This window comes from Anopheles maculipalpis, chromosome 3RL (genome assembly GCF_943734695.1).
Source record: "Anopheles maculipalpis chromosome 3RL, idAnoMacuDA_375_x, whole genome shotgun sequence".
In the NCBI taxonomy this organism is placed as follows: domain Eukaryota; kingdom Metazoa; phylum Arthropoda; class Insecta; order Diptera; family Culicidae; genus Anopheles; species Anopheles maculipalpis.
The window spans coordinates 70,681,946-70,701,520 of NC_064872.1; the positions used below are offsets into that span (position 1 = coordinate 70,681,946).

Here is a 19,575-nt window from a genome sequence, read left to right on the forward strand (position 1 = left end):
TCAGGATCTTAGCAGATTTTTGATCTGAAATGAAAGACCTGAGCAAATGCGTGATCTGAGGTCCGATATTCTGGATCCGAGATGATCTGCGATCCTGGAACCAACGTTATATCTGAAAAAAACTCTTCATGCCTTAACGATTTCTGCAAGGGCTACCTCATCGCCTACGAGACTTATTGATATCGCGTAGTTGGATAGTGAAGTTATTACTGCGGGAAAACGGTTCAAATGGGATTTTATACTCGGGTATCAAGACCGGCGTCGGCCACTACCACCAAAGTAGCCCGCTATTACTACTGCTTTTTCTAGTATTTTACATTGTTTCGAATATGATTTGATGGATTGAATGACATGCGGTAGTAAGACATGTTTCCCTGACACAGTGGTCTACATCAGGCACGTTCCGCTATCAATCATATTGGCCACCAGTGACCAGGCGCCTCCATCGTACGTGAAATGTTTCACCACGTTTGCCCATCTCCGGTACGCTTTTTCTCATCGCTCCCAGGCACCATTGCGGTATCAGACAAGATATTTTGCATAACTGACTATCCTCCAAGTGGATCGTTCGCCTGAAAGCATTCAATTTCAGACCGTCCTCCGTACACATGCCTGGACCGTCCAAATGGTGTAATGCATCGAGCGATGGAAGATTGAATGGAAGTGGAATTCTTGCTCGCTAGTAACGTTCATCCTGCACCACAAACTACACGCGTTGCAATCCAAGCATCTCGAGAAATTTTTGCCTCGTGCAGGATTCGGGGTACACGAGCGTTACTAAAAATCGCTATCTTCTCAAAGCGACATCACGCATCAGCAAGGCGGGGCCGGCTTTACGCAAGGATACGGTCGTAAATATTGCGTGATGACGAGCAGTGGAAACGGAGACCACTCGAGTAAGTTTTCTTTGGTTGATGGTGAGATTTGCATACCAGCGAGACGATACGGAGTAATTTTAGTGCTCTATTTTGGACGACTTCAAATGGTTTCAAAATAGCATTGCAACAGTAAAACAATAAAAAGATAAAATTATTTTATTGGCTGCAATAAAAAAGTTGATAAGTACCACCACCATTTAAAAAATGCAAAGCATTATTATTAAAGTTATTGATTCGCATTTGCATACTTCTCACCCACTGACATAAATATTTGAATTTTGTAGTAAAATTGATTTCATTAAAAATACGTAATCAGAAAGCTTGACGAAAGCATCCTGTCAGCTATGTGTTGAGCGATAGCAGACTGGATGCATTCATTATCCACCTTTACCTAGCGCTATTCGTATCAAATCCCTGTTTTGTTTGGTGGTAACGCTCAAACTGCACCAATCCACCAGCCACCAGACTAGTGGAACGAAGGTAAGCTTCTCATTTAAATACTTCACCAAGAGGGGGTACCGTTTTATGGTTCCACTTCGAGTGTGCTGAATCGTGTACGAAAATCTCCATGCTTCGTGTAGCTCGGCAAGGCATGTGTGTGGTGCAAAGCATGCTAAAGCTCCCTGCAGACAAATGTATCATCATTTTTCTTCCTTTACCGTGCTCGGTGTAAAGCTTGCTTCCCCCAACACTTACTAACCACCAACGAGGGACCACCAGGAGTGACGCGATGCTCCTTTTTGTCCTTGTCCTTCTGCCCACCTCCATCGATGAGCACCTTTCCCTTGTCCTTCTTGGACCGGTGCGGATGCTCCGGTGGGTTTTACTCTTCGAAGTATTTCCTAGCAAATTCCCCGCGTCGTCGTGATGTCGTCGTTGCCTGCGATGCGATTAATGCTGTGTTGCTTTGGCCCGTTGACGACGTTCCGAGACGATAATGATGAAGCGCCATTGGAGACGACGAGCGCACCACCGTTGACTTGACGGAAACACACTGAAGAAAGCTTACTTGCTTGTGTGCGGTTCGTGTGTGGAAACTCCACCCCTGCGGAGCGAGCTTTGTGGGCGTCCGTGGAGGATGGAATCTTTGGTTTTTGGGAAAACTAAATAAATTCTATCCTGTGGGATGCGGTCTCGTCGGTTGAAATTGTTGCTGCTGCTCTAGCTTGGCACTAGCCCTCGATCCTCCCTCTCTAACCAGTTACCGGGTCGTTACGATAACGATGTTGATGAAAATGTTTGTAAGCCACGGGGTACTCCTGTGCACGCTGTGTGCGTCGCAAATTCCACCGTGGCATCTTGAGGTTGCCCGCGAGCACTGGTGGCGAAAGCGTGCTGGAGAGTGTGTACGTGAGCGCGAGCACACTGTTGCGAATCGTGCTGTGTAGATCGCAATGCTGCACACTTATATTAATTACATTTTATTTTGAACAGCGGTTGATGCTGGTACTGGGGAAGAATAAAAGAACACCTACACGACAAGCATCTGCATTGGAAATGGCGAGCGATTGATGCACAGCGTTAAATGTCAGAAGCGTGAGTATTGACCAGAACATGAACGTGTGCATCAATCAATTGCTGAGTACCGTTTGAAGGATTACATACGCTCAAGAGATGCGTCACGTCAGTACTTGTCAATGGAATTCATAACTATTTTCGGTTTTGAAGGGAAAAAAACCGCACCCAAGTGGCAGTTGGGTAATTGGAGTGTATAAAGCATTTTTTTAATTCATACCGAATAAAGGTCATAGAGATTTCGCTGCTTCCCTGTTTTTCCCCGGTTTTATTCTTGGCAAAATTTGCAAAATTATTTGAGAACGCTGAGCCGCGAAACTTTGGAAGGGTTTTAGACTTCAATAGAACGTACGTATACAGCTGGGCTCTTCTTGTGGTCATCTTATCCACTGATCGGTTGGATAGTTGACCCAACTAGACCAAATTATTATAGCTCATATAATTGTTGTTCTTGTTCTTAGGTAATTTCTTCCAAAAGATTGCCTAATGAGTAGTCCTTGAGTAATCCTAAGTCCGTGAGGACAGGACTTATCTGCTCGAAAAAGCCGATCTATTTTTCACGTTTTATTTTCTATCCCTCACCACGTAGTGGCCCTTTTTCTTCTACCTCCTGTTCAAAATATCGACTATCGGGAGGACACTTCCATCTTGAAGTGCGAAGGACGAGTGTAAAGGACGAGCTCCATATCAGAGACATCTGAGTCACTAGTAAACCCCTCGCTGCCATCTTCGTTGAATAGTCTCGGAAGGCTGGCTTCTGACCTCTGACGATCTGGCCAACTAGCTACGTTAACAAGTTTCGCTTTACGACTTACTGATTTACTAGGCGAAGTTGGTGGCGCTGGATGCCGTGCAGTCTGGTATTTATCGCTTCAAAGTGCGGTCCTTTCCTCGATCCAATTTTTGCGGAATCTTCCGTGCCGTGTAAATGTTTTTGGAATAATTCTAGCCTCACCGGGTTAGGGCCACTCTTGCCGAAAAGCTCCTCTCGAACGCCTTAGAATCGGGAACACTGAGACATATCATGTGTAGGTTTTAGGAATATATGCACACATCTGAGTCAAAAAGCTACCATAAACCGTGTACCAAGGCAAATTTTACGTAGATTTGTTTTTACCGTGTACATCTGCAACTGTTCTTGTAACATTATTATACTGATCAGAAACTACAAAAAGGGCTTTCACATAATAATGTCCGTTGCTACGAAAAGGACAGCGCCGATCTCGAACTGCACGAGGAGTTCTGCTACCTTGGTTGCTACCTTGGCACTCGGCAGGTGTTAAGGACTATATTTGGCGCTAGACAAACCTCACCAAACCGCCCCTGCTTGTTCGACTTCGACAGTTCACGCAATGCGCAGAGGAAAAACACAAGGAAACGAAGAAAAACGAATGACTGATTTTTGCTGGTAATTACGTCGAGCCTTCTGACCAGCTGCTCTACCGTACATAGCAAAAACATGTCAAATGCATTGTGCTCAAAATAAATTATTAACAAAATTTTCTTTTTTAGCATAGCAAACAACACAACACTCCAGGATCAATAAATAATGAGCTTCGATTTGCTCGAATCAGTCCACTATTACGAGCAAATTTATTCCCTTCAATTGAGTGCAATTTATGATTTATTATCTCCTATCCCATGTGTTTACATTCCACATTTATTCTAATTACGCTCAGCTATCACATTTCCAATCATCAGCGGCATTAGAGCTGCAATTTTCGGTTTTTCCTCCCATCGAATCGAAAAAGTCATACTCCACCCAACCATATTCATCGCAATTACGAAAACATTTGCATGATTATAAAATGATAAATTAATTAAGCATCATCCCTTCCGCCCAACGAAAGTTTAAATAAAATAAAACACCAGAATTATTGCTGATTCTGGCGTAAATTGTTACATTACACGAAGCTCTAATGTAATGCAGCTAAATTAATAAAAGCACGTAAAATCGTAGCAATTATTATTGGATTCGGTGGGTTCGGTGCGTGAAGATTCAATTTCAAACAGGTTTGGTTTCATCCCTTCTCAATGTCCGCTATCACAACCAAAATCCCTTCGAAGCCAATCGAATATTGTGCAGCATTCAAGCAGGCAATAGGTCAGCCTTGGTGCAAGAAGTAGCCGGAAAGGAAGCGGTCAGGGGTAGCAGGGAAATTGGCTACCAATCGAACCGACATTTCGTGGTCGGAATGGAGAGCCCTCAGGGTAGATAGATAGTTTGGTATGCATTAGAAGCACTGGTGCAATATTGCGTTCGGTCCGTTTGGTTGTAGTGATGTTTTTCGCTTACCCCAACGCCATTGCCACAGGACTCTTGCCATGTAAATTGCGAATGATAATAATATTAATAACATAGTTTCCTACTCCCTTTTGTTAGAACGAAGAGAGTTTGAGTGCGTTAGGGAAACACGGATGCAATTGGGTTTGGTGTATTGGAGTGGTGCAAAGGGCATGCCGGTCTTGGTTAAAAGCATACCCGGTCCCCTTGATGCCTGCTGAATATGTTTAGCCATTCATCCATACCGGAAGTATTGAATTATTCTTCACCCACCGACGCCATTTGGTAGGCTTTTGCAAACACAACGCAGGGAAAGCATTTGTTTAGTACCAGTCACTGTCACATGCAATTCGATTACCGTCCACTCATTACTATGCAAATGGATAAAAGGATACTGGCAGGACATGTTGTTTTCTTTTGTTTTTACCAGCTCCTGTTGATACATTTTTTCTTAATTTTATGCCACATTAGTTCTGCTTCTTGCACAAAGATATTAATAACCTTTCATTCTACCATTTTCTAGCTCAACAGACAGAGCGATAGATGAACAAGCAAAAGTAGCGTACAATTTTCACCGTGCCCAACACTGATCGGAAACATAATTCAATTTTTCGATTCGTCAAAATGGTACACGCCCGTTCATTCAGAATTTCCCGAGCCCTCCCAAGGGAAATACGGAAGTTGTGCTTTTGCCACGGTTATGGTGATTGTATTTGCCGTGGCTGAGTTCACACTCGCGACGTACTGACGCTTTAATTGAGTTTACAGCACGCTCCGTACGCACGGAAAGATTTGTGTGCGCTTCAATTTGGCTTTAAATAGGCCACCGGAAAATAAAACAGTCCCAACTCGTTTGAAGCACTAATTATAACATCCGGTGCGTTGCGTTGCGCTGTACCCAAAAACATCCGGAAGCTTCGGAAAGCGTTCGAATCAAGTTAAATGCACATGGACGCACACAAAATTTTAAATAAACATCGCACCGATGAAGCTCATTAGCCGGGGGAGGGGGAGGTCAGTGTGGTGGTGATGCTGTCACAACAAAACCACAACTACAACGGATATGTCCTTCCTTCCGTAAAACCAGGCGAAAAAACCGCCGGTTAAGCTGGCAAAAGCAACATACAACTGGTAATGAAATGATGACGTTTGTTGGCACCTGTCCATTTGGTTGGGTTTGATTTTGGGAGCAACATTTCCATCTGTACAATACGTACATACACGTACTTCAATCGACATTGAAATTGGAGTACAATTTTTATGAATATGAGTGTGTGTTTTCTTTGCTGTCTTTGCTGTGTACTGTTTACCTAGCGATGCATATGTTGCGCCATCGCTCTACATTCGTGGGAAGCTCACAGTGCTGTGTCAACACGATCATGTTGCTAAAAGCTGTGTAAATAATTTCCCAATCACTTGGGGAACTATGCAGCTATTGTAGCAGACCATTGGGTGATTTTTTTTTTTTGACGCTTATTGATTCAGTTAATGTTCTCTCGCCTTCAAGCGGAGGAAAAACACAGCACACTTCATTGGACAGATTGCTTTCGGTAAGATGAAATCATTACTGCATCGATTAATTTTTGGTTCAATTTGCTTGTTCTGTTACGAGCTGTGGCATAAAATACACCCCAAAGTATGTACTATATTTTTATTGGATTTCACTCCGACAAAACGAGGATATTGAAATGAAATACCGCACTGTATCCTTCATTGCCACCACCGGTGAACACCACAAAAAATTGTCCCCCCTCGAGAACCGCATGCCAGGCGCTGGAAAATGCCGTAATGAAATATTAAAATTTTATTTCCATGTTATTTCCCGGACCGAACAAAACTCCCTTGCCCGATATTGCTTCCTGTTTGCTATAACGCATCTTCTACTGTACCGTGTATCGCACGTTTTAGGGGAGCGGATTGATTTCATCATTGCACGCTTGCTCAATATGTTTCACCTCAATATGTGTGAGGGATTGAGGGGGAAAATAAAAATGCCGCTGCAAGTGCTTCATACGTTCCCGGGCGACATTTATGAGTTTTTCAACGACCATCGAATCCAAAAGACGATCGATAGAATTTAAGGGATGGCTTTTTGTGGCTTGAGGTCTTGGAACCGTAAGTGATTATGTGTAAAATTTGTATTGAAAATATTTAAGGCAAATCTGAGATTCATTTGTTTTCTTTAATCAATTTAAATTATTGGAGCCGTAAAGGTGTGTGAGATTACTAGACCTATACAGGTTCTATAAAATCCCGGCTTCATCCGCCACGACAGAATAATTTGCTACTTTTGGATCTCGGATTCATTGCTGATCTTGGATCTCGGATTCTGGATTTTGAATACCAGATACCAGAATACCAGACAATGAGACTTGTAGGCTCATACATTCTGCCGACGAATACGTTGCAGAAAGGAGACTGAGGCAAACAGAGTCTTATCTTTGCAATCAGCGTAAAGCATCAGCCAGAGAGGAGACGTCAATTAAGTTTTTTTTTCGAGTTGAAAGACATCAGAGAGCATTTTTCATCCACTACCTTATCCGGCATATCCGGGATACTACAGATTATGGATTATCGCATGTCAGATTTCAGACTTAACCGTTTTTAAATTACTTTCATTTTATTTAGTAAATCTCGACACTTATTACAGCTGCATTTATAAAAGATCCCTCACTCAGCTTCACTTACGTTTGTTTTTATTTCTTAAAATATTTAAATTCTTAATATGTTTTTTCTTACTAAAATTTTACAAAAAACGTTCATGATGTTCTTCAGCATTAACTAGCTCGATATCAGCAGCATCGCTAAAGTCTTTATCCTCGGCCCTTGACAGTTGTAACAATCGCTCCACTAGCAACGAAAGATTATCTCCGAATGCTCCAAACTCATAAGCTACCGCCTTATTCAATTGCCGCGTAACCCGGGTGATTGGTGCGCACGTCGGTGTGGGTGTTAGATCTAGCAAAGCCACCACAGTCTGTAGCATTGTGGCAGCGAGCAGCAGGAATATTATGCCACTTCGAATTATTCCCATGCTCTTAGGGCGAATATTTCACGTCACTTGGCAGGGGAGTATCCGCTGATGGTGCTGCTGGTACGATGACAATGTTGCTACAATGGCGATGCACAATACAAGAACGACTTACGCTACTCTTGCCGGCGAGTGTCGTATCTGTGTCGTAATGAGAGCCGTGACGAGTTCGGCGACAATATCCGACCTGCGAGAATGAGGAGCTGAGTCAGTTGGTTCACTGTTTCTGACTGCCTGCAGTGCCCGCCGAATGCTTGTTAGCTGGCGCACGAAATGGGTAGCGGGTCTTTTATAACAAGCCATCAACTCGACTGGCCAAAAAAAAAAAAGAAGAGAAAAGAAACAGAACACCATTGCATCGATCGTAACTTGAGATTAAGATTGCATCATTTGTGGAGGTCGCACCTGTCCCCACAAGCGACACGGAACCTTCAACGTTCGGCGATTGGTAGAACGGGGACACAGTTTCATAAAACTAGCGTCGTAACTTAATGGTGCTGTACAAAGTGCCAGGCATGATAACCGTGGCGGACAGAAATGAGGATCAAGTGTAGTAAAAGTGATATCAATCGTGGCTGGAAACAATGTTGTGTTCGTTGTAGCGTAGCGATAAAATCGTGACGCCTTTCGTTTGTATGTTAATTTTAATGGTTTGAGTGTTTCTTAACGATGTTTTGTTTAATTGATTTTGAACAGTTTTTTTTTTGTTCAATTAATGGATTAGATTATACCAAAACCTAATCAAATATCCATAAATTTTGCGTTCTTTATTTTTATTTTTCTATTTTTTAATTTTTTGTTCCAAAAACTACTCAGAGTTTGTTATTTCGAATTGAATTATCATTTGTTTCTCTTCGAATAGTCTTCATCAATAAGCTTTATGTTTTTAGTTATTTTATTTATTTATTTACAATTGATTATGACGGTCCAGTGCCGTAATGTCAACACCGCTTGTGTTGAATAAATTTTACAATCTTATTGGTAAGGCATTTCCTCCTTATTCTTCGCCTTATCTTGGGCATACTCGGTTCTGTTTTTAGTTATATTTAGGTGTTTTCTGCGTGTTTTTTGCTAGCAAATTTTCTCAAAATTGTATATTTTGTCATTCTCTTTTGTTCTTTTATTTTGTCTTGTTCCTTTTATTTGGTCTCTATCTTTTATTTGACTCCTAGCTATGTTTCAACTAATTTAATTACTATTTACCATTTACCCATCTTTATTTACAGTTTCACATCTTTAATTAATTCTTTACGCTTGCACTTCAGCTACAAAACTTTAAGCAGCTCAATGCATCACATTACTGCTTTCATTCCGAAGCAATTACAAACATAAGAAAACAATTAGAGATCTCATCTCAAGATTGAAACTAACAAAGTGTTCTGAATCGCTCAAAGCGCGCCATTTACTAATTATCGTCCCACTTCAGCGATCCTGTTCGGAATTTCCTTACCCTTCCAAACTGTGCAAAACAACAAGTTTGAACAAAAACAAGCAATAACAAACGCACAGAGCCCCACGATCAAGCGACGCCAAGAGTGGACGCGGCCACCCATTTCGCCTGACAACCATCATTAAATTACTTGACTTTTGTTACAAGCTGTTTTTTTTTTTGCTGCATTCTTCACCTTCCACCCACGCAAAGGGAAATCCTTTTTCCTTGGAGAAATCACCTACCTTCCTCCCTTTTTGCTTCACGGTCTGATTTAAAGCGTGCGAAGAAACGGTGTCAGCGAACAAATCACGCACATCCGTTTTGAGAACCGTGGAACATTGGTAGCACACTGGCACAAGTTTTTATGTGGCAGGCCCCCAAGATCCTCCAGCAGCTCTCCATCGCCTCCGTCTGCCTTTACACAAATTGTTAATCATTCTAGCGATCGAGCGTGCTTAGTTTGTCGGACCAACCAAGGGACGACAGACAAAGACACGCGAATTGTTTGTCGCGAGCTAGCTGCGCGCCACTACCGTGCCTTTCCGTTGATTGATGATGCGATTGAAGCGCACAAAAGAGCACACCCATAATAAAACATACAACAAAACTCTGTCGGTCGGTTGAAGCTTTTCCCTGCTGTACAGAATGTGAGCGAAAAAAAAAATGGCCACGACAGCAATTAGAACAATTCCTAATTGGAAATTGATTGCTTTATCAGCTTCGGGACGGAAGCACGGTACCAGCCAAGTTTCAATAGAACGCGCTTGCTACAAAACGCCACTTCCACCCGCCGGTGTCGGAAGGGATTTCTTATGGACAATTCTGGTGTTACCAGGTTTTTTTTTTTCTTTCGTTTCGATTTCTTTTGTTGTACAATTTTTTACGCTCTGCTAAGTCGGAAACCGGGAAAGCAAAAAGGACGCTTATCGAAGGACTTGGTTTTGATGGCTCTGGACGAACAAATAGCCTTTTGTGTTTGGGAGCAAACAACTTCCTTTTTATGTGTTAATTTGTACGAACTTATTGTAATGCGCGATTTGATGTGCCCTTTAAGGCGCGTTGTTCAAAAAATAAGTTCACGTAAGAAACAAATTTATTCCGACAAATGGTTTCTAGCCTCAAAGACTTGAGCAAGTGAGTTGGATAGATGATAAAATTAGAAAAGTTGTGTGAGAAACAGCCTCAAACGCACCTTAAACAAGTGTTGCCAAGAAAATAGAATATTTCAAAGAATAATTTGAACGCAGAACACGTACGACAGTGGAACAAGCAGTTTTACTTTGATCGATTCTTCAATTTCTTTTAGGATATTTATAGCAAAAGGATCGGCAATTCATGCTTCGGTAGGGTAACATTTTCTAAAAAAAACATTGCACCCTTGTCCAAGCAAATCCTTTTTTTTTAAATTTGTTAAGCAACATTGGTTCAAAAACAGCACAATACGACGGGGAGCTGTCATACTCAAATATAAAGAAAAAATCGATCAAAAAAAATAAGTAAATATAATACATGAAAATGGTTAAAAACAAAGTTCCAAAACAAAGTTTATATAATTTTTCAAGCAGTTACTAATTTAATCAGTCGTCTAAATCCATGATGACGCAACGGAACAACCAAGCACGCCCAGAATTTGGTACCGATTCACGGCTCAGAGAAGGAAATGTCTCCCAGCTAACATGAAAGGAGTATCTTACTTTTAAGTTAATTGTAAGCAATACGGCCTGGCCGTCCTATATGAATAACAAAAAGTGACGATTGTTTTAAACATGAAGACACATGTCCTGAGACCTGAGAAACACTGTACCCTTCCAATCCTTATTCGTTTTTCAAAGGAAGGAATCCTTTTATGTTGCTTGTTGTCTACTGTTTTAAGTGTCGTCAATATTGCCACGGGTGATCCAATGACGGGACAACAACATTCGGGGGCGATTTCAACACTGCCGTAAAAGGGAGACAGGCGATTTCCATAGCACAGTGCTCTCCAAATCAGTTCAAACTTGACACAACAAGTTCGGCTGCGTTGGCGCTGGACTCGGGGTATTTGTCGGGCTCAGGCTCGAGATCAGCGAAGTCGCTCTTCCTGCAGCGAGACGGAGCTTGTCGATCAATCTTGGATCCGATGCTGAACAATAGCCAAAACATCACTAGTGACTAATTGGAATCATCATACACAATAGCTACAACAATAGCATCGAACCAACCATAACTTAACCCACCTGAACAACCAACGTGAAACAATCAAACTAGGACTGGACTACAACAACAAACTATCGACCTATGCACAACCGAGTGTGCCTGGGATAAGGCAAATAATTAGGAGGAAATGACTCATCATTATGTTTATACAATTCAATCATCACAAGCGGTGCGGACAATACGGCATTGTACCGTCATAATTAAATATAAATAAAATAAAATTCGAATTAAATAAAATAGCAATTGTCGAAAGCATATAAAATGCTTAAATCCAATTCATAAGAGTCCACTCAAACAACGGTGATCTGAAGTCGTACATGAGCAATTAATGTGCCTCTATCGTGAATTAAATCCTTGAGCCTCTTCCTCGTATCAAAAGCTTGCCAGGAAACTGTGCTCACAACATTTCAATGAATCAATTTCGTTGAATATGGAATGCTGATCCATCAGAGAGCTGGGGAAAGAACTCTCAGAAATTAATGTGCTCTTTTAATTAATATTGTTCGTTGAATTGATAACGAAAAATCGCCTGAACCTTCATTCAGTTTGAGAGAATTTTACATCCATCTGAACCCCTGGTTCGGGCGAAATGTTGCCATTAAATATTGCACCAAAAATTTTTGAATAAGTTTTCATATTTCATCGAATTTAAAAAATTACTTATAACGAATTGAAAAACAGGCAGATTGCACATTCATCTGAAAGTGCAATAAAGTACAACTTTAAATCCCATTTTCTCGCACTAATCAATTTTCCAGTTTCAGTTCCTCCAATCGACTCGGTTGAAAACTAGCTTTCAAGTTGCATTTTGCAATCATATAGCTCACCTTACCGTGCTCGTTCGTCTTGTGTGGCCAATTGATTTTACAGCATCCTTCCGTACGTTGCTTTCTCACCAGTTTCCCTCAGCAGCGTGGCAATAAAAATAACATAAAACATCAAACTCAACCCCCTCAACTAAAGCTAGTGAGAAAAGGGGTAGATCTTTTTTTGCAAGTTACACAGTTCCTCTCTCACAATTTTTTCCTCATCTTTTCCAGCGTTAAAATTCATGAGCAAAAGTTGCATTTTGCAAGTTTTGCACAGCGCGCGATGAAAGGACTCCCCACCGGTATGCGAAAATCACCATCGCAAAAGACCATTTTGCGCTTTCTCCAAACACCGGAGCCGCTCAAAAAGAAAACGGTTTTGCAAGCCTGTAGCTCTGTAGGTCGGGTGCATAATAACGAAGGAAAAATCATGGCCCTGTGAAAATGTCGCCTGTGGATGGCAAATAATTCCCGCAGCAAGCAACCAAGTACGTTCACCGTGTGGTGTGGAGATGCTAACAGCGGGAAAAAAGCACAGTTTATTCAAATACAATCCGCCAAGTTTTGCTGGTTGGTAGTGATTTTTTGTGCATAAATTTTCCCTTTTTCGTAAGCGCCCGTCGTAGTGTGTGAGTCATGGACGCACGCCATGCACGTAAAATAGAGCTCACCAAATGTTTAATCTATTAAAATTTAAATAAAAGCAACTAAGTCGAGCGCAACCTCGTTCGTATGAGATTTGTTACATACTTTCATGGTGCATGGTTCCGTGCTTTATTCCGATACGACAAAAAATAAACGAATTTTGGGACATTTTGTCAGTCTATCCACTCATCTGCGGAGAGAAAAGCGGGAAGAAATCGTGCACACGCCAACCCGAACAGGTTGTGGTGCTATAATTTTAAAAATCAACTCGGCAGACACACATCGCTGCGCGGACTTTGCTGCTGTGCTAGGCGGAATGAAAATTGAATCAAAATTTGTGCCCTCGAGCAACGTGAACACGAACATTCTTTCCCAAAACGACACCGTTTTTCGTCGCTTCGTAATCGTTCCCTTAGATGGAGCGTGAAAAAGCTCTTAGTTCTGCTAATAAATTTTATGAATTTATCCTTCCATTTTCTTCCCGGGTACCCGGGCTTTGGCATTTTTCTCCTCCCCTAAATTGCTGAAACCTCTTAAAGGGTGGGAATGCTTTCGTCGATTTTCTTTTTTGTCGTTGTTGTCTGAGACGGAGACTTTGTGACTCTTGGAGTCAAAGGTAACAAGAACCCATAAGAAGATGCCCCATAACTCAATCTGCATTTTGTACCGCAACTGTGTGTCAAAGGTACGTGTATGGTACGTAAGATGATGCAAACTGGTACATTCTTGTCACCTCTTGGAGGACTGACTCTAATAAAGCGTGGAAAAGAAAGGGGGAAAATTCTTTACCGTCCATAAAGAAACCAGCGAACAGTCTGTTGAACCTCGGGGACGGTGAAAGCTGGCACAACTCGTTATCATGCACAGAATCGCAAGAAAACGTGCTTTGGTGAAGATCGTATTTTTCCCGCTATCCTTTGGGGGATCTTGCTAGTTAAGAAAAAGAAAATGAACTCAAGGTTGAAAAAAGTTGTCGTGTAAGCATAAACGAGTTCTTAATTTGTTATCTTAGTCTTTGGATGCTGAAAGATGAAATGTATGAATTTATTCACTACTAGAAAGCTTTTCCATTGTTTGTGCCACTTTAAAAAGCAAGAAAAGCTAGTTTTAAATTCTAATACCACCTTTATGCAACCAAATTTTGGGTAGAAAAAGAGAACAAAACTGTTCTCTAGTTTCTCATAATTCGGTTATAAGCTCAGCCCGGAAGCTTCACCCCGTGCCGTATCACATCAATCAGAAAAGTCCATAAAAGCGTCACGCTTATCGGTAATTACCCAGGCGACCAAACCCAACCCCGGCGCACCGGTTTTACGAACAGATGATGGACATAAATTTCCCAACCCCTTTTCGTGTAGCCCCTGCAAACGCTGGGTGCGATTAGGTCAATGGGCCTGCAAACGGCTGGACGGGACAGAAAATCGAAAACCGATTTACCGGGAGTGACGATTCGATTCGACTAATAAATCTTTCCCAGCAAGCACCATACACCATGGCCGGAGGGAAAATTGGGCGCAACTTTCGCCACGATCTCTAATATGTACCGGTGGGTTTATTGGGAAGTTTTTTTTTGTCCCCCGTTCCCCTCAAAATCTTTTACCAAAAGACTAACAAATCGAACCAGCACAACTTGCTCCTGTTCGATAGCTTTTGACGATTCACTTGGGCAAATTTCGATCGTTTCCATTTCAGCCGGAAGTGGATTAAAGTTTCTGCCGGGCTGGTAGAGCAAATTTATCTTCATTTATAGTTATGGTGCATGTAAATGAGAGAATCCAGAATAAAACTTTACTTGTTAGAGCTCCTAAGAGTGGGTAAAAACAAAATAATTGAAGATGAGTTCCATAAAACTATTCGTCCCCGGGGAGTGTTGTCGGTCTGTCACATTTCAATTTCGCACTGAAGATCCTTTTGGGCGTGATAATACAATCAAAACTATCGATCGCTGTGGATAAATCGGATGAATTCTTCATTTGAATATACGCTGAAGGTCAGTAGAAGATAGAAGAGAAAAGTGATGAATTTTTCTATTCAATTGCATGTATCTCATTTCCATGGCGTAAGCAAAATTGAATTATATGCGTACTGGAAGTGTCTTGCGGAGAAAGAAAATGTTTACCCAGCAGACAGCAGCTCTTGATGTAATGTAGACCAACAACGCGCGTTGCTCTACAGAAAATACGATCTCATACAAAGACCGTTTCTTGTTGCACAAGATAATATCGTGTTAAAAATTGAAACATGTCCCCGTATGGTATCGTGCTCTGTCAAACGTTTCAGCTATCCCGTCGTTTAACATAGCAAACCTTATGCATATTAGATGATCAAATCGTTGTTCTCAATCCGCTTTCGAAGAGCTCCGGAAGATGAAACGAAATTCAATTCTGTGTTACCCGGAATACGGACTGAATCTCGATCCCTCCTTTCGGTGATCCGGAATGTGTCACGTTGAACCTATCGACGAAATGTGTTACCACGAGCCAGAATTGCGATACGTACCGGCAGTAGAAGTAGTAGAAATAGTAGTCGTAGCAATACCACCAACAATAAATTGCTCCGCTTGAACCTGAAATCGTAATGAAAACGTAATAAAATATGTAAGTCCTTCTCCTGTTGTCGGATGGCCGGAGTATGCCGAAACATCAATGATGGATGGTCTCTCCGGCTGTACACACTGTCGGATGATATGAAAGATAGAATTGCACCACTCGAGATGAAATCGAAAGGCGCAATGAATTTTCGATGCGAACAGTGATTGGATGCCAAAGTATTACAGTAAAACAGGGCGTGCTAGGAACCTGGTGTATTATTGGGCATCTAGTTTTAATCGTTTTTAAAGATCTAAATGGCTGTATTTATTAATGTTGTTGATGTTTGGTTTTATTTGGGAAAAATAAATTCCAAGCCGAGGGCGGCCTAGTGGTACAGGCGACAGCAGCGCTGGTCTTCAAACGGCAGGACAGAGGTTCAAATCCTATGCGAGGACCGTCCCCCTGTAGTGAGGACTGACTATCAAACAACGTGGTATCAGCAAATCTAGTAAACCATATTAGATGGCGGCGTGACCTACAGAAGGTCGTTAAACAAAAAAGAATTTAGAGGAATTTCTTTTCCATACTTTATATGATCTCACTCTCTCGATCGCTCTTTTCGATTAGAAGATCCTTAAATGGAAGTTTAACTAAATAAAATGGATGAAAGCTTTAGCAAATTGATTGCAATATTGTCTGATCCCTAGAAGTATGCTATTCAGATAATCACATGTTTTCCTTTCTAACAAAAAAACGAGATACAAGGTACAATTGAAACGCAACAAATACAATTTCCCTAGCCCGGCTCCGTACGCTTCCCAAGGTCCGATGCTGGGTGGAATATAAATCAACCATCTACCGATCTCCGATCTTTCCCACCGTCACACCTAACGCAACGGGCTCCCATACGCGATACAGATTAAAGAACGCACACAGCACACACTAACAATCATCGCCAAAAATCTATCACACCAGCACCACCCGTTCGGTAGCAGAAGCAGAATAACATGGCACAAAAATAGCGCACATACAACACACACACACACACACACACACACACACACACACACACACACACACACAACCGTTCTAGAGCGCAAAACCAGCTACATATTTCATGCGAGTTTTCATTTGAATGGAAATGCAATAAATATTAGGCGTGGCGGTGTGCGACGAGTGAGCCCGTATCATCTACCAAACGATCCAAACTGCGATCGGTGGTCGTACAGGAACACGCGAGCGTGTGTGTGTGTGTGTGTGTGTGGTATTCGCCGGTTCAGATATGCAGCCGGTCGTTTTCCAGGTTTCACAAACTCTCTAACTCGAAAACATGGTCCACAAAACTTCAAACATGAAATACTTTTCCCCATACGAACTGTGCACAATTTTCTAGCCGATAGCGTGTACTGTTCCCAGCAATTGTTCCCATTTTGTTTCCCAGCTCATATGCTCGGTTTGCGAAAAGCGAGAAGCGTGAAAATGGGGGCGAAAAATTCTACCATCCGGATGATCGGCACCGGCCGCACAAATTAAATGGGATGGAGCAGTTTAGTCTTTTAGTGGCCATTTTTGTTTTTTTTAACGGGTGTCCGTCAGTAGTTGTTGTTTTTAACACTTTGCGCCAGTGTGTAGGAAGATTGGAAAAACACTTTATTCTACGGGTTTTTGTTTTGTATTTTTCCCGGCTGCAAAACAAAACAAGAAACACACAAAGGATAGGCAATCTATTCTGTCGTTTTTTTTCCTGCTCGATGGTGAAGGATCTGTAGTAGGCAGGGCTATTTTATTGACAGCTGATATTTGTTGGCTCAAAGTGAGTGAAAATTAAGCTTTGGTAGTTGTTTGCCTGTTTATCGCTCCCGTTTGGTCCTCAAAAAGTCGTCCCAAAAAATGAAGATCAATCGCACACCATAACATGGTGATAATTTGGGAAGTCTCATCCATTGTCTGGACTTTCTTACTGATTGCGCCAACTCAACACCGTCACTTACCTGTCACAAGTAGTAATGAAACTTTAATTCTACCTAGTACACAACACGCTTCAAGCGTAGAAATCGTTAAAAGACAGTGGTCTACCGGCCGAACCCTCGAGCAAGGGAGCGTAATCCCCGAAGAAATCGTTTCCCGAAGAAAACGTACCCAATTACCAGCGACAGACGGGCCAAGTACCGGTAGTAAATTGATAGAGTGCTACTTTGAAGGCTCTTCTGTGCAATCATTTAACCGCAAACAGGTCGACGGGCTGCAATCTGTTCAAACCATCATCCCACTACTTGTGCAAAGTTCCCGTTGTGTCTGCTACTCCTACCGACCACCCTCGAATCAATCAGATTCGCCACAAGACGATGCACTGCAGCCGAGAAGCGGTACAGTCCCGTCCGGTAATGATGGAAGAAAGTTTCCTGGAATTGAAGGTAAGAGTGTAGAGTGTTGACGGTGCTGAAGAACCAGCAACCGGGACGTTGTATATTGATGTTCAAGGTTTTCCTTTAAATTGGCCTCCGTTGCATTTTAGCAACCTGGAAGTGGAGACGGAGTGGGGATTCCGGTAAGTGGCGAGTTGCGTCCGAATTGAAGTTGTGCAACGCACAAGGACACTGTGCCGAAGGGCTTTGTGCAACCGAGCTGGTTGTTGATGATGCCACAAATAGATGCGGTGCGTGTGGTGCTGGGCACCTATCAGGAGAATCCGAAGAACGGGAGCAAAAAGGCTTGAAAAGGCTTCCAAATCACTGCACCACACAGATAGGCGGCGGCTATTTCTTTACCTTGCCAGTGAAACAGCAACCGGGTCTAGCAACAGATGGACAACGATATGGCAGCGTGTCCTCGTGCGAAACACCCGAGGGATATTGGTTTCGGTACGAAAAGATTGATAAACGGAAACAATCTAAAAAGCGGATTGATATCAACTTTATGGCAAAGTTTGATGCTTCTGCGCTGGGGAACATGTGTCACCGGCCGAAGATAAAGCTGTGCACGGTAAATACTCTCGAGAGTCGTCCAGACCGTGCGGCGCAAGTTGTATTGTTAGCGAACGGAACCGATCCGGTGACGAAAGAAGGTTAGGATCAGTATTTTTGAATTTGTGGACGAACTCTCCAAAAGTCCATCTAGTTTATGATTGAGGATTTTTTCGATTCCAGAGTACACGCTTTACAACTGTAGCGAGAGCGCATCGAACCTTGGAGAACGTATCGTAGGTGGAAGAAATGCACTCCCCGGCGAGGCTCCTTTTCACATTTCGTTAAGAAATCGGTACCATGAGCATCGGCACGGCTTTGGCCGTGGATTGTTTTGCGGTGGTTCACTGATTAGTGCACAGCGCGTACTGACCGCAGCTCACTGTTTCACGACGAAAGCGTCCAACATGGTCGTAGTGGCCGGCATATTGAATCGATTCGATCGATCCGCACGTATGCAGCAACGCCAAGTGTTCCGATACCTTGCCCATCCGGGCTGGAGTCGAAAGAGTATGTACGCCGACATTGGACTCGTATCGTTGCTGGTGCCGTTCAGTATCAGTGATCCTCCCAGCAATTTACTACCGATTGCGCTGACTAACCACGGACCAAGGGAAGGTGAACGGTGCACCATCTATGGCTGGGGTCAAACACGAGAAGGTCGCAAACAGTTCCAGCCCGTGTGTCTTCAGAAAGCTGAAGTAACTGTGCTGGATCTGGACCGTTGCAAACGTTCCCTGCGACCGGTTCTAAGCGTCCCGGACGGTACGTTTTGTGCCGGTAGCTTTGCCGGTGAAGTGGACGCGTGTCAGGGTGACTCCGGAGGGCCGCTGGTTTGCGACGGTACACTTTATGGTGTCGTTAGTTTCGGTTGGGGCTGTGGGAGGTCTCATTTTCCCGGCGTGTATACCGACGTGTTCGTGCATCGCCGTTGGATTGAAGCATCGCTGGACACCGATCCGAGCACGTGGAGTAACGGAGGAGGAGAAGTTCTCGGTCGGGGACGGCGTACTGTTCTGGGTGTAATAATAATGTTTAGCACCGTGCTGCTGTCGTAAAGCGTTGAACCGAGTGGGGTCGGGCTCCATTTTCTTCGAATTGAGTGTTTTGGACGGCTATTGGGCGCATAAGGAACTGTCAATTATTCCGCTGAGAGTTAGGCGTCCACGGGCGTCTTATTAAAATGTGCAAACTGAGCAAAACGTTCGTGCGAGTGTGTTTTGAGGGTGACTCAGACGTTAAAGCTGTTGTTGCAACGTTTTCAGGGTAATATTTCGAGGCCACAAAACTT

At 42.7% G+C, this 19,575-nt stretch overlaps 1 protein-coding gene across 1 annotated transcript; it reads left to right on the forward strand.

The window, feature by feature from the left end:
* Positions 1-865: 865 nt before the first annotated feature.
* Positions 866-19,342, forward strand: LOC126560940 (serine protease 27-like). The gene is made up of 3 exons (XM_050216890.1): positions 866-896; positions 17,837-18,385; positions 18,468-19,342. The coding sequence occupies exons 1-3, from the start codon at positions 866-868 to the stop codon at positions 19,340-19,342; spliced, it is 1,455 nt and encodes a 484-aa protein (XP_050072847.1).
* The last annotated feature ends 233 nt before the right edge of the window (positions 19,343-19,575 follow it).

Bases quoted from the DNA above. Each gene is read 5' to 3' on its own strand.
- LOC126560940 (XM_050216890.1), top strand. From the start codon at position 866: ATGACGAGCAGTGGAAACGGAGACCACTCGA. The intron at 897-17,836 runs GTAAGTTTTCTT...GTTGCATTTTAG, and splicing joins TGGAAACGGAGACCACTCGA to CAACCTGGAAGTGGAGACGG. The intron at 18,386-18,467 runs GTTAGGATCAGT...TTTCGATTCCAG, and splicing joins CGATCCGGTGACGAAAGAAG to AGTACACGCTTTACAACTGT.